This window comes from Fukomys damarensis, unplaced genomic scaffold (assembly GCF_012274545.1).
Source record: "Fukomys damarensis isolate Sample0158 unplaced genomic scaffold, DMR_v1.0_HiC HiC_scaffold_11, whole genome shotgun sequence".
In the NCBI taxonomy this organism is placed as follows: Eukaryota; Metazoa; Chordata; class Mammalia; order Rodentia; family Bathyergidae; genus Fukomys; species Fukomys damarensis.
This window is the reverse complement of record NW_022900923.1, coordinates 5,920,424-5,936,574: the sequence shown is the minus strand read 5'-3', so window position 1 is coordinate 5,936,574 and position 16,151 is coordinate 5,920,424. Positions and strand designations below refer to the sequence as shown.

The following is a 16,151-nucleotide window of genomic DNA, read 5'->3' as shown; positions in this document are numbered from 1 at the left end:
AAAAAAAAAAAAAAAAAAAACAAAAAAGATAAACCTCGACATTTTAATAGACTGCTAAAAAAATTATTTCATTTTCTTGGGAGTACAAACATAACACATTCTAGTAATACGTCTCTGCAGATAGGAAATTAGTGCCACCTAGGAGAGAACAGTTTCATAGGTAACTAGTATAGTCAGTGTTTTTATCCCAAAGTATCCAACTCTCAAATTAATTTCATGCTCTGCAGACAGCTCTTTTGTATTCATTACAAAATCAGCTATAGAAAAGCCTACATTGAAGTGGCATTCGGGGTTTGAACTTATCCCCCAAAGCTAGTGAACTTGTAAGGTCCAGAGAATACCACATGGAACACCATGCCATTGTGATTTTTTTGGGTGTGCAACGTAACTTCCAAGTGAGACTACTTATATTTCCCATGTCAACAGGAGCAGTTCATCACCTGAGGATTTGAATCAGTGACACAGAAGCAAGAAGAGTAAGGGATTTGACACCTGTATGTTTCTCATTAGAATACACTGGAGGGGCCCTGGAAAGTCTTTTGGTTATGATGTGAAAATGAAAGATATCTCTGAGAAATATGCACCATTATTAATGTGATCAATGGCTTCCCTGCTCTAATGTTTGAGTAAAGTAGGAAGAACATCTTCAAGCCCTGGGAATGAATCATAACATCAGGTAAAAGAAGGTGAAAACTTTTTTGTATAGGTCAGTGTAAGTGCAGGAACTCAGGCATAACTTAACTTAAACAGAACTTTATTTGCAGAATTGCCCAAGAAATAACAGTAAGAGTTTATTTAGCTCTCTGAGCAGTAGAGATTGAAATTTAAATCCTGAAATAGGTTCTGATAAAAGCTACCATGTCTACACGTAATCATACATGGGGTCATGGAGTGGTCGGACATTCTAGCTGGGCATTTCTTTTTCACTCTATTCTGCTGGTAATAGACTTACTATTCAACTTGTGCTTGATAACATGGTACCAGGGCCACCGGCACAGTGGTCACCACGTCCAACTGTCAAAGACACATTGGGCTACACTAGTAACCCAAAAGTGACTGAAAGTGATTTCGGGTTTTCTCTTATTTAGGAGTTTAAACTATCACTCCATGCTGGGGCTGACAGGGTACGAGTTCCTCCATCTAAGAATGATAAGTTTCTCTGTTTTACAGGAAACATCAAGATTCTTCTAAATTCTGAAATAACACCCGTCACCCTAACCAGCCTCAACCAATAGAATTGCAAGGGAGTTTGTGAAAGTGCAAACTTTAATGAATATTATTAGGTATCCGGTGTAAGCCAGAGGTCATCCTATACTTATCAGTGAACAAGAGAATTAAAGTCCCTCGTATCATAGCACATTTTTCTAGAGAGAAACGAACAGAACAATCATATAAATATACAGTGGATTAACTCAGTGGCCTGAGAAAGCCTGAATTTTCTGTGCAGAAATCTGAAGGAAGGGATGAAAAGAGGCAGGGAAGTTTCCCGGTACAAGAAACGAGAAATGCAAAGAACTTGACGCCTCAGAGTTCTCGGCCTGTGGAAGTGACATCAAAGAACTCAGCAGCAATGGGAGACCGGAAGCTGGAGGAGGTCAGGCGGAAGGAGGTAGGATGGGACGGAAGACAGCCAATCATGAGGCTCTCTGCGCAGATGACAATGGGTTTGGAGTCACTTTCGAGTATGCTGGCAAATGATTGGTGGAATCGGAGCTAACAACAAAAGAAGAGTGATTTCCATAGGCCTGCCACCCGCCACCATTCCACACACCTATCCCATCACTCAGGGAAACTGGAGGCAGAGAAACTGGAAGCGTCTGCATTTCACAGTTAGTACTTACTGAGGGGCAGAAGGGTGTAAGTCGATCGGCTGGAGGGCGGTGTGGTAAGAGATCCAGGAGAGCTAGGTAAACCCAGAGAACTTGGGTTTGGCAGTTTGTGTGAACACAGAAAGTGTTCTTGCTTCCCAGGTAAAAGGTTCAGATGGCCAGAGATGGACCGGGAAAGCTTGCCGCAGTAAGACTAGGGATCCACAGTATCAAGCTGCACCGTGGCACAGACGAGTGAGCGTGCCGTAAGCCAGGTGGAGGCTCAGCTTGGTTACCCAGAAGGAAGCCCGCCCAGGACGGCAGCTTCCTGGGAGGAGCGGGCTCCAGCTGCAGGAGTCTTGGGTGTTTCCTCTGTTGGCAGTGCAAAAGATCAGCTGTGAGCACGACAGTCCCATCGGGGATTTCAGCTCTGTAGAGAGCCTCCTGGGACCTCTCAAGGAAAGCAAAAATTCATCCAAGGCATCCCTGCCACCCGATGATGATGGTGAAACAGTGATATCAGAAGGAACACATGTGGATGAAACAGAACAGGAGGGAAACAAGGAGGAGAAGGAGGAAGAGGGACTCGGCAAGCTACAGTCAGGCGCGAGGTTGAGAAATGGTAGAAGCCTTAAGCTGGATGTGCCTACTATTTTGCTGGAGTCGGAATGGACTTTTACATACTTGACCATGAGTCATAACTACCGAAGAAGGACTTTTAATTGAAGATAATTTGAAAGTCAGAAGATGTTCTTGAGAGGCTTTAGGAATTGAGGAAAAGAGAGTCAGGATATATTTAGGACAATAGCTAGTAAGTAAAAAGTAGAGCTTTCCCCTTCTTTATGTTTGACCGAATTAAGACAGCTCTGAAACTGCCTCTAGAAACTTAAACAATGAAGATATGAAGCACGGTGATGGTGACAGACATGGAAAAGGCAACGTCTGAGAGGACACTTTAAAGGAAAATAGGTGCATGCTGATGTCTAATGAACCCAAAGGATTAAACAAGTTCAAGCTAGATGTCTTCTAGAAGATGCAGGATTATGGGTTTTTTTCCGAAGTGGATGTTGGAAAAGATGACGAATCGACTGAGAATCGATTTTTGGCTCAAGGACAGGGAAGTGATGGTTGGACATGGCAGACAGTCGAAAGGCAATGGGAAATACAGAGCTGGAGATGAGGGAGAAGACAGAGGTCTGCGAGACGCAGTGTGCCTGCAGCTATAGGAATGTTTGCAGTACGGGAGCAGGAAGACGAGGCTTTGTGTTGAGGACCCAGAATACGTGAGTGGGTTCATAACAGAACCGATAAAAGAAGCCACTGAGCAATTAAAGGCCGCAATGAGTTAATGGGAAGAACCGGATTTTGTTGGGAGGCACAAAAGTCTCCTCAGTGACTGAGCTGTTTCCATGGGAGCTACGGCAGGTACAGAGGCTGGGTTTGAGTAGGACTAGGAAGTGAGGGACAGGAAGCAGTGACAGCAGCGTTTCAGGAGTAAGCTCCATACTCTGCAAGGTCTCCTCAAATAATAAGTTTGATAATCAGAACTCATTGGCCATCAAAACATAATCTTTTCTAAAAGCCACTTGTATATTAAGACTATTGATTGTATCTGTCCAACAGAGCTAAATGCACTCCAAATTCACTTTTACAAGTTCTTCCTGGAGGCCGGGTGTGGTGGTGCATGCCTGTAATCCCAGCTCTCAGGAGGGTGAGGCAAGAGGATCACTGTGAGTTCGAGACCAGCCTGGGCTACACAGTGAGTTCCAGGTCAGTCTCAACAAACCAAAAAAAAAAAAAAAAGAAAAAAAAAGAAAAAAAAAGAAAAAAAAAGAAAAAAAAAGAAAAAAAAAGAAAAAAAAAGAAAAAAAAAGAAAAAAAAAGAAAAAAAAAGAAAAAAAAAGAAAAAAAAAGAAAAAAAAAGAAAAAAAAAGAAAAAAAAAGAAAAAAAAAGAAAAAAAAAGAAAAAAAAAGAAAAAAAAAGAAAAAAAAAGAAAAAAAAAAAAAAAAAAGAAAAAAAAAGAAAATAAAAAGAGTTCTTCCTGTATCTTTCAAACATATACTCAGAAAATTCCATATTGAAAGTTGTTTTCATTCATCCGTGGTGAAGGAAGGAGTTTGGAATATGACTGAGGAAAATTTGATTTGTTGTCAATATCTTACAGCCCAAAGTTTTCCTTATTAAAGAAAAAAAAGCAAAGCAAAACAGAAAACATGGCTTTTTAAAATTTTGTTTTCACAAAATTGTGAAATCAATACTTTCATTGAAGCCATCATCTACTGAAAGAAATATGAAGAGAAAAATAAAAAACGAGATTTTCGGATCTCTAATGTACTATGAAAAAAATAGGACTCTGAGCTTCACGTCAAACCTTGTGAGGCTACAATGGAGAAACTCTTCATCTGTGAGCTCAGAGCACCTCTCCCATGCTCTGGTCCAAGGCAGACAATCTGAAGGGATAGGAGGACTTGTGCCTGGTGACAGTGAGAAACACTCGGGCTGTGCTGCCATCGCAGAGAGTTTTGAAAAGTCGGTGTCAGTACATCGAGTCAAATTTTAAGGCAACTGTCTGTGAGCACCACGAAGATAGAGTTCAGACTCCGTTTCAATAGCACAGTTTCACACTGATTTGGAACTGAAAACACTGCCGTGGTTTAAATCCAAGGCAGTAAAAGACGTGATCTGCGTTTTCCCTCTGTGCTTCCTGTGGAGCGTTATGCCTGGAAATGGTGCATTTTGCAATACTAGCATAATGTAATAAAATGTCTTCTTGGTTTATGTTCTTTTTTTTTAGCTTTTCCCTTTGTGGGGAATAAATAAGTAAACTTCCTAGGCAGCCCAGTTCCCATGAAGCTGTTAGCTGGAGTGTCTGTCATATTTCAGTGGAAGGTGGGGCGGTCAGCTATCTCCAGCCAGCTCAGACTCTATGTTCTCCAGGACCAGAATTAATGAATTAGCTATTGATTAAATTCCACTCTAGCAAATCCACCAAGGCAAATAAATGAACTACCCAGGGCACATGTAGGCCATGGCCAGACATGTCTGGGTTATCGATCGGTAGTTAGTATTCTTTTGGGACACAGAAGCAGCTGATGATAATATGACAAGTATGGAAAATGCAGTGTAGAAACAGAGTTTGTTTCTGGAGAAGCGGCTCATGATGCTAGAAGAGCCCATCTGATGTTTCTCCATTTATGTACCATGGCATCTTTGGTTTATCTACACCGGAAAAACATGCACAAGGGCTTGAGCTGATGATAACAGAACCAAAAGCAAAATATGAGATGAGGCCAAAGGCAAAGAGGACTTGATGCACTTCATGGATTTATCAAGCAGGTTTGCGTGCTGTCTTTTTGTTATGAAAATGTGTATAGGTTCAGCTTTAGTGACTATTGCATTTTTACCAAACACAAAGAAAGAATCTAAGAAACGTGCTTTAGGAGAAATCGAATAGTTTTCAATAATATGGAAATAAACCCAGGCTCCTGACATTTTTCTGGGAGTGCTTCATGTTTGATTTTGCATGTTGCTAATGTAAAAGAGATTTTACAAAACTGAAATAGAAACATAATTAGCAAGTATGCATTGCCAGAAGTATAATGAAATTACACAAACAATAACATGCACACAGGAGGCTAACTGCTTTGGTGTTGAGTATTTTGATTAATGGCTTGGCAGCTGAAACCCGCTCGTTAAGAGTCCTGCCTTTGGAAATGGTTACTCTGGTACAATGGATCATTTTAAAAAAGGAAGGATTTTACATGCCAATATTTGGTTGTGAATGATTTCCATTAAGTTTTGCTAGTTCTATGACTGGAGAAAATGAAATAAGTAATCAGCCAAAGGCAGTGTATTAAATAAAAAGATGATGGAGGAGGATTTTCTAACCTAGCCAGTATGGAACTAGTCTATTGCAACCTCTCTCTCCCACTAAGTATGATGGAAAGTTGTACACATTGCAAAATGTAACTATCTCAGGGCTCTGAAAAGTTAACAGGTAGACGAGTGAAAAGTTAACAGGTAGACGAGGAAGGAAGCAAAACCTTGAAGAACCAATGTTATGGGACGAAGTTACCAATTTTTCCTCTACCTCTTTTCTTTTCCATCTTTAACCCAAGGACAAAAACATAGTGGAGGGGGACTTCCTATTCCTGCCAGCATGGAGCAAGCCATGTACAGAATGTGAATTGGACAAGTAAAATGTTAGAGGAATGAATAACTGGAAGAAAAAGCTTCGCAGGCTAGAGCATGTGGGCAAAATTCCCATTTTGTTTCATTTATTTTTTCTCCTCTCTGAATGCTACAGTCAAAGAGCAGCAACATGGTACCTGCTGCCACATAGGACTGTAAAACCTCACAAAAAGTTCATTGTTCCCTAGTCTGAGGAACAACAAAAAAAAAGAGGCCCTTGTGGCCCAAAGAGCACGAAGGAAGGGAATCTTTTAAAAATACTTTTCTTTTGCCTTACTGCTCCAAAAGCAGCTCCAATACTGCAAACCATGAAACAGCTAGAAGGAAAAAATCCCAAGGGAAACTGTTATCATTTTAGCTAATGATCCAGGAAAGGAAGTCCAAGAAAACTGGGAAAAATGTGTGTGTGTGTGTGGGGGTGGTGCTATCTCAGAAAAGTGAAAGTTAGATCTCCTAATTTCATGCATGAAATAATACCAGTCCAAGTCAACTTCAAGCAGCATAGTCACGATAACCTAGCATTCTGAGCAGATATTCAACAGTGTAGCAAAAACTTTGAAATATAAACTTTTATATATTCTCAGCCAATTCACAAATTGGCCAGTGAAAAGTAAAGGTGTAGGACACAGATATAAAGAAGCATACTAAAGCTTTTGAAAAATGAATGGATTTTATAAGCTACCGACAGCAAGATAGAGTTCCAGATAGAGTTTTCATCTGACGCCACTGGTTGATTACCTGGTGATAAAAGCAAAAACAAACAAACAAACAAACAAACACTCCAGCCTTCTTCAGAGAATTTTTTATTCAGAGGACTTTTCAAAAGGCTCAGATGATCACAACCTAATATTGAAAAGATGGATAAAACAATCCCAAGTCATTCAAATTCACACTCATCAAAAGAAATCTGGAGAGGTATATTAATATTGTACAAAATCTACTTAAGAACAAGGAAATTATAAGAAGAAAAGGGATGTCACACACTGATGAAACATCACTTTATCCTCAATGGGTGTGTACATAATAAGACCTCAGAATACATGAGGTAGATAGATATGAGATGGTAAAGAAGAAATAGATCACTGCACAGGTGCCTTCGGGGACTTCAAATATCCTCTCTCAGTAATTGATAGAACAACCAGGAAGCAAATCAGTAAGTATACAGATAACCTGAATATCAGTATCACTCAACTTGACCTAACTGACATTTATACACATTCTCTGTAAGTACACAGTGAGCATCTGCCAAGATACATCAAATTCTGTGCCAGAAAATGAGCCTCAACTAATTTAAAGAAATGGAAATCATCAACCTATATCCTCAGCTTGCAGGAATATTAAATTAGAAATCCACAGGGAATGTCTGAAAAACCCTAAAGTGTTTGGGATTTAAACAATCTTCCTAAGTAATCTATAGATCAAACCATTCAAGAGAAAATTAAGATATATTTTAAACAAATTAAACAATACTTCCAACTATATGAGTCACCTGAAGCAGGGATTGGAGGAAAATTTGTAGCTAAAATGAATATAGTTTAAAAAAATAAGAAAGGTCTCAAGTCAATAATGTAAACTCTCCTCTTAACTAGGGAAAGAATAGCAATGCAAGAAGAAAGAAAACAAGAAAGATTAGAAACCAACAGATGAAAACCAAAGACTAATAAGGAAAGTCAAAAAACCAAAACATCCTTCTTGAAAAGCTCTACAAAATTGATAAAACTTAAGGGTAACTAAACAAGACACGACACTTACTGCCAAATTTTGAAATGAAAGAGTTCAAACCCAGTAAGACTTCACAAACATGCTACAGACAACTTTCTGCTCATAAATAAAATAAATTTGGTGAACTTAACCAATTTTTGAACATAAAAAAGAGCATAACCCACTTGTAAAGCAATATCCTGAAATCATCCTGCATTATTAAGGAAATTGAACTCAGGTTAAAAACCTTCCTCTAAGGAAAAATCTAGGCAAAAGTGGTTTCACTAGTGAATTGTAGCAGTAGATAAGAAATAAATAATATTTTATACAATCTTTTCCACAAAATAGAAGAAATGAATATTTTTCAACTCCCCGGGAAATAAACATGACAAGCAAACATTGTAAGAGAAAAATACATTACAAGGGAAAAAATCCAGTACAATATATTTTTATAAGCAAAGATGTAAATATTCTCAACAAGATAATCACAAATTGCATCTACCAATATGTAAAAGGAAACTATATCACAGTCAAGTGGGATGTATTCAGGTAATATAGACTGGCTAATTATTTGAAAATCAGTCAACATAATTATTAACAATCATACAAATTTAAAATTTGGAAAAACCATTCCTTTGTAATAAAAATAGTGAATTTTAAATAATAGGCAAATTCTTCAGCCTGATAAAAGGCATTTCCCATACATAACATCCACAGTTAACATTATATCCAATGATAAAAGATTGAAAGCTTTTTTTTTAAAAGATTGGGAATAGGACAAGGATATTCTCTTACCAGTTTGTTGAACTTGCCAATGCAGTAAGTCAGGAAAAGCAAAAAGCATGAATATTGGAAAGGAAGAACTAAATAGTTTAGTTTTGTAGAAGATACACATAGAACTCGGGAATCTGTGATAAAGGTGACTCCTAATGAGTTGTACAAGGTTACCAAATACAAAGTCATTACATCAAAATCAATTGTTTCTCTACCCCATCTGCAATTTGATTTTAATTTTCTTACAAAATTAACAATGAAGCCCTCCAAAAAGAAACAAGTACGAACCTAATGAAATATGCTCAGTATCTGCATACTGTGTTCTACAAAATATTTAACAGAGAAAAGATATCCTTTCCAAAAGATTATGTTGGAACAATTAGGAGCTCATATTCAAAATAGAATCCAATCTTGAACCAAACCTTAGATTGCACACAGGTGAAAACTGAATTGATGAATATTAAATTCATTGTGCACAGTGAAGGAAGACAGACTTAACTGGCTACATATCACATGATTTCATTTATAGGACAGATATAATTGGCAAAATTGTAGATATTTAGGTAAGAGCAGTATTTGCTCTGTCTGGGAAAGGATGGTGGGGCAGGAGAAGGCAACGTTCTGACATAATGGAATTATTTCATATCAGGATTACAGGAGCGTTTCCACACCCTATGCCTTTATCAATATTCAGAGAACTATAGAGCAAAAAGTAAATTTTGCTACCTCTAAATTAAAAAATCAAATTTTAAATGTCAAAGAATAATAAATAAGTTTAGAAAACCAGAATCTTTTCAGAAGCTTAATTCATTATCATGACTATACTGGCCTCTTAACATTTTTATTAATTTTCTTTGTTTTTCTCTTTGCATTTCTTAAAGTCAAACTACATATTTCATTAGTATGTGGCTGAGTATGATGTGCTGAGATGAAACTTTTTGAATTTAATTTTTAATTTTTAAATTGACAGATAACTCATGTTTTTAATCATGTATAACCTGATATTTCAAAGTATATACACACTGTAGAATTATTAAATGTAGCTAATTAACTGATGCATTATTTCATATAGCTATGATTTTTTACAGTGAAATCATTCAATGTCCATTCTCCACAATTAGCAAGACTGAAATAGAGCATTACTAGCTACCCCCGCCGGGCTGTACAATAGATGGATCTAAGGAAAGAGGGAAATATTGGTCAATCAGTGTTTTTTTTTTTTTAATCATAATATTGAAACCATCATTCTTTGGCTTTTGCCTCAGCTCCTGTGTGCCTGGTGCACCCATGTCCACTGTTGGTTTCTCTGGGGAGTAAGTGTCTGATGTTCTCGTGGGTGGACAGTGCCACGTAGGGGAGAGAAACAGCGGGAGTCATAGGTAGATAAGAGACTTAGGGGCCAGCTGCTTTTCCTTTAGGCTCTCAGTCAATCTCATGGTTTCAGCCTGGACCCTCCTCCTGCCTCTCTCCTTCAATATAATCCTCAAAGCCAGGAAGAGCCCAGCCGCTCAGATTCTCAGCAGGAGAGTGAGCCTGTTCCGTGTCATTATTCTCCTCTGCCAGCCAATGCACTTTGCCTGTAAATTTCTGCACTGTATTAAATCATTTGTTTTTTCCTGATAAACATCGCTTTGACAACTGTGATGCGATTTTCCTCCTGTTGTCTCCTCTCTCACTTTCCTTACTCTTACACATTTCTCTTTGAAATGGCCTTGCCGTTACTGTCTTTGAGTATAAGCTGTCTTTAACCACGTCTCCCTTATTATCCATAAGAATCTCCTCAAAGGACAAAAACAACCTAGAGACACAGAAACATTCATTCAATTTCTGAAAATGCTTAGAGAATGGATATATATGTTTAACCCATCTCAGTTCTCTTTTCTTTACCTACTTTTCCCATCCCTTCCTGCTCCTTCCAATTCTTGGTCTTCTTCCTATTTGTAAAAACTCTATTTCCATTTTTTTCCCCTTCGGTTATTTTTTTCTCATTCCCTTTTCCTCCACTCCATTCTCTCTCTCTCTCTCTCTCTCTCTCTCTCTCTCTTCTTGTCATTTGCAAAAGCTCTCCATACTCACTATTACCTTATCTTTTATTTTGCTCTTTGCATTTGGGGTTTCTCACAAGAGAAGCCAGAGGTATTTAAGGACGGGCGTCTGACCTCCTTCACTTAATATTATGGCGGCCTCAGGTGCGGCCATTTTCCTGTGAATGCCTCAAGGTTATGTGTGAACTGTTTCGCTGAATTTTCAAACAGCCTAGAAATTCGAGTATGTTATGGAAGAATCCTTCACAATCTTTCATAATGAAAACCTGATGCAATACATGAAGGATGACAATGTGTGTTTGGGGGGTGGGTGGGTGTGCACAGTGAGTGTGCAGGAGGGCATGTGTATGTGGTAAAAGGTGATTCATTGGGTTGGGCAAAGCATGACGTGGGAATAGTCAGCTTTCCTTCTTCAGCTTCAGTTTGATGTAGAGAGATAAACAATTACCACCTCACTTTGGCTTGGAAAATGACATTAAATCTTGTCATTACTGCTAATTATGAATTGTAAAAGGATTCATTTTTCCATATTGGTCATTTTTCAGCAACAAAAGGATAAAGAAAAGTAAAGAGATTCTAACTAAAAACTTGATAAAATTGGTCATCAGTATCCAAAAATTACCTGCTATATTTATTTTACAGATATTTTTAGCTTCAGGCATTTCATTTCAGACTGTATTTTGCTTCATAAAAGGGTTCACTAGAGAACATATTTAAATAAAGAGTCTCTTTCGCACGTGTAAGTATTTGGTCACAGATTACTAAGGGAAGTGGGGAAATCAGTTTCAGATATTGGATGTCCAGCGAAGATTAACACCTTCAAAATACTATCAAACATTTCACTATATATCTACTTATAGCAACAATGGAGTGAGATTATCATGGCTGAAATGGTGTCTTTGACTCTGACTTCCATTTCTTATGAGCAGAGTTCTTCGGGTTAACTGATAAAAGAAATTCCGTACCTTGACGTGACATCACGAATCGAGGGTGTTGCTATGTCACCGGGGGTGTCTTCCACAGTGGTAACTTGGGTTCCACTGCTTTTTGTACATACATATTTTGTGCAGACTTCCACCTGCAAACGTGAGTTCAGACAAGAATAAACCCAACCGCTTTCAAAATGCAGCCCGATAATGGACCGAATCCTGTCCTCCTCACTTCACATAAATCTCTTCCAGTTCTCCACTGCCTCCTGAGGTTTAGTAAATATTCATTTTTGATGTTAATTGACTCCAGTGGGACGCGTGCAGAATGGATCTCAGAACTGGGTACAGGACAACTGATTTAGTGCTTAGAATGGTGATTGTTAGTCCCTGGTTCCAACCATTCAGAAAGAGAAAGACATATTAATCCACTTGGAACACTGTCCAGAAGTGAAAGCCACTAAGGTGACAGTTTGCAAGCATAACAGGATCACTGCCCAGCTTCCTGGATCTGTAACCCAGTAGGGTAATGATGATATCTTCCAGAAGCCTTGACATTTTACAACGAATCGCCTACATGCTAATGCATAATGGAAGAAAACTAAAGCTTAGAAGGTCTTCCAGTATGGCTGAGCTATTTTATATCCATTTGTTCCAGCTGCAATGGTGTTTTTACCTTAATCACAGCAGAAAATCATCATTCACCCCTTTATTTCTGCCACCTAATCTGAATAAAAATGGAGGAGGGTGGAGTAACTCAGATCAGGAATGGGGTTCCTCAAGCCTTAGTAACACAGAAGGAATACACCCCCCAGGAGGCAGGAGAGTCGGGTGAATACACAAAAGCCTGCCAGTGGAGCATTCACCAAATGGCACCAATCTGCTGTCACTGAGACGGTAACCCAAAGAGGAACTGTACTTTTTCCCATGTCAGTTTTGTTTGGCATCTCATACATGAAAGGAGGAGGGAAGCCAGAAACTGATGATTCTTAAACACCCATTCTCTGCTTTTAAGTGAAGCAGTTCTCTGATTTTTCTGTTGGCACTGGGAGAAAGGCAAATGCGACGCATATTGTACTTAGCACAGAAGTCATTTTATCCCTAAGGTGGTTTGCATCTAAATGCAAGTGGAGACGCGTGCTTACCATGCTGTGTAAGTCAGTTGTGTATTGGTGCAGTGCACCCTTTTGAGCTACTATTTAGTAATTTTAAACACTATCAAGGCCCTACACTCTAAGTACAATTAAACCAAAAAGATCGTTAAGGCAGATTAATTTAAAATAGAATGCTGCCATAAAATTAATGACATAAACTTTTCACATAGTAGAAAACACCTGACTCCGTGATGCTTAATGAGATAAATCAGAATCAACTCAACTGAATTTGTTAGGTATGTAATATATACCGCATATTATGAACAGTACTTAAATAATTTTTAAAAGTTCATGACAGTAATTGTACACATTTATGGAGTTGAGCGTATTGCAACACTTGTTCACAGCACATAACAATCAAATCAGGATAGCGAGCTTTCCATCTTATCATTTCTCCTTATTTATAGCCTCTGAGCTTCTCTCCTCCAGAACTTTTAAGACATCTCGCGTGCTATGGTGAGCTGTCATCATCCCACTATGCTGTGGGATGTAGAATTTATTCCTCTTGTCTAACTCTGATGTGGCACCTGTTGCCAAGTCTCCTTCTTACCCTACCCACTGCCATCATCCCTGACCCTTAGAATCGTATCCCACATCCAGATCTGCTTCTTTTAGCTTCTACATGTGAGAGGGAGTCTTCTTCCTATATTTTAATAAGTCTGTAAGTTGAAAATCAGAGTAATACAAAAAATGAAGGGGTTATTAAATTGGTAAGATTTGGCATATCTGATTTGAGTTTTACCCCATCCTATTGCCCTCTCACTTAAATATCAAATATAGCTGTAAATTCTAAACTGTGTAGCTTCATCCATACAGTTCCCAGGATAGCTTTGCTTTTGACTTTAGAAAAATATGCCAAAACATTTTCACTCTTACTAGTATAATATTGAAACTCCCCACCTTGGGACACATTTCTGGTGCTGTAACTATATTATATTGTACAGTATGGGCATAAAGCACAAATACAAAAATTTACCACATTTCCACTCAAAGAAGATTAAGTTAAATGAAAAAACAAAATTCTTATTCACTTTCAAAAGGGATATATAAAAGAGTAGGGACTGGCTGCTTTAGCTACCTTAGAATCACTTGCGATATTTTTAGAAGGGGTTAGCATAGAGCACCTTCTTTCTAAACAGTAAACATACCAATCAAATCATCTTTGACATCATAATAAAGATCACTGAAATTTAACATCCAAGTTTCCAGAAATGCAGCAGCTATGTCAAGTGCAGCACCTCTAGACTATAAAGAGTCTAGAGACCAAAATAGTCACCAGAAATAAATGCATCTTAGGCACTAAGAAGAGAATTCAAGCGTAGGGCTCTCGATTGGGGTTTGTGCTTCCATGACCCAAATTTGATCAAGTCCGGCCAGCACCGGCTCCTTCCAGCAGGTTTGAGAGAAGCCTTCTGCTCTAGGGCTTCCAGCTCACCAGCTGCTCTACACACAAAGGCTGAGATACACAGGCAGACACAGCACACCAGGGCTCCCACCGCTCTCTGCACTCCCAGTTCTGACAAAGTGAAGGGTACACACTGCCTGTGGGGCTCAGCTTCTCTATTAGCAGAACACAGATGATGCTCGGGCGACATCTCCATCACCATCCTGTGATATCCTTGCTCAAAAAACTAGATTTCTAATTATTTGGGGTATGATCTTCATTTTACACTTTGACTCCTACATGATCTAACTGTGCACATGGATGCACTCTAAGAATCATGAGCATCAACATCACCCCCACACCCATGCCCCGATAACTTAATGGAAACCATGGGGTCCCCTGAAATGTCTTTCTCCTTTCTTCCTTCCTCGTTTTCTTTTTTCTTCCTTCCTTCCTCCCTCCTTTCTTTCTCTCTCTGTCTCTCTCTCTCTGTCTCTGTCTCTCTCTCTCTCTCTCTCTCTCTCTCTCTTCCTTCCTTTTCTTTTTTCTCTCTTTCCCTGTTTCTTATTTTTTCAGGACTGAGGTTGAACCCAGGGCCTTTGTACTGAGCTAAATCCTCAGCCCTATTTTTATTTTTTAGTTTGAGACAGGGTCTTGCTAAGCCTCTGAGTCTCCCAGGCTGAGCTCAAATTTGGAATCCGTACTCCTCAGCTTCCTAGAGCACTGAACACCTTTCTCTTTCTGTCAAAACTTTTTTTGTTGGGCTTCCTCCGGAAGTCACTGTAGGGTTGGGCACAGCACAGGATCTAGCCCGATGATTGTGTCTCACCCTTAGATGTGCGGGAAAGCGGAGATGGGAGGAGGAAAGAGGGGCCCTACTTGGTGGCTAAAACCAGCAAAAGCTTTCTGTGGTCAAATAAAATTTCTCCACTTAAAATCTTCTGAAAATCATGGACAAAGCACACAAATTTCAGGATTGCAGATTATTTAAAAAGTCTCGAATGTGCACGGCTTCTCTATAAACTTTGAGCTTTTAACATTGTGTTTACTTATTTGCACATTTGACCTTATAATCACTTGTATCTTGGCATTTTTTACCAAAATTTCCAGTTCCTTGAGGATACAGCTCTGTGTCTTACATACTTTAGTATTTCCTCTGTTTTTTCGGCTTTTGAAGTTAATAGATTCTGAAGAGGGGTCGGAACCCGGCAGTCAGCGCACTTCTAAAATGGTATGTTAGGTTTCATCATACAAATGCATCTACCGGACCAATGATGTCCGAGCTCCCTGAGGTCCTCAAGGGTTCCAAGGACAAAAATGTGTAACTGCAAGGACTCTCAAGTAGGCAGCGTCACGGAACAGTTGTTGAACGGATACCTTTCTTTCAACCGCAGATAAAACCCTTCAGTGTCATTCATTAGTTTGCTGCGCTCTCCTCTGTGCTTCTCTGCCGCACCAACATCGAGAGGGCCGGAGGTGGACAGCATGCTTTGCGTCACCTCACCTCGGGCCTCCTCACAGTGAGAACTGACATAGAGGAAACTGTCACCGCTGTGCATCATGAACGGGGACGGCAAGAACATCTCCGCATGCACAGGTTGGCTGTGATTTTGAGATCAACAAAAGATCAGGGGCAAAGGCAAACTGGCGATATTGAGAGGATGTGATGAGCTCTGTTTTGTCAGTGAGAATTCCATCTCCATCCTCTCCCATCTCATCATGATCCTCTCTCCAGAGACGTGCGTGTTTGCCCACAGCAAACAGATTTAATTTGGATCAATTTGCCTCTTCTCTCTCCCCTTTCCCACCAAATAAACAGTCTGTAACCAAGACGGTGAGTATCCACGTAGAGACACAGTTCCTCACGTTTTATTTCACACACCCATAAGCACAGGCATCAACAAAAATAAGGCTCTAACCTGAATGTCATAGATGGTGAAGGGAGACAGGTCTCTCAGAATGAGTGACCCGGGCACATCCATTCCAGTCTTGTAGAGTTTATCATTTACATAGACAGAGTACTCTGTGACCACGACATTTGGGTCTGAGGGGGTTGACCAGATGACGCGTGCAGCTGTGCGGTTGATGATGACAACCTCTGGCGGCTGCATACCCCGAGGCTCTGCAATGAAAGGAGGAAGAGGCATGCACTCCAGCTGTCTCTGAA

The 16,151-nt window shown here is 39.5% G+C and overlaps 1 protein-coding gene across 1 annotated transcript in view; it reads right to left on the bottom strand.

The window, feature by feature from the left end:
• The window catches only part of Ush2a (usherin), a 678,059-nt gene that overhangs the window by 182,796 nt on the left and 479,112 nt on the right, over positions 1-16,151 (bottom strand). Inside the window, exons 45-46 of the mRNA XM_033762039.1 lie at positions 15,904-16,106; positions 11,486-11,598 (exon numbers count right to left, since the gene is read on the bottom strand). Of these exons, the coding sequence (XP_033617930.1) occupies positions 11,486-11,598; positions 15,904-16,106 (316 nt within the window). The remainder of the gene's footprint in view (positions 1-11,485; positions 11,599-15,903; positions 16,107-16,151) is intronic.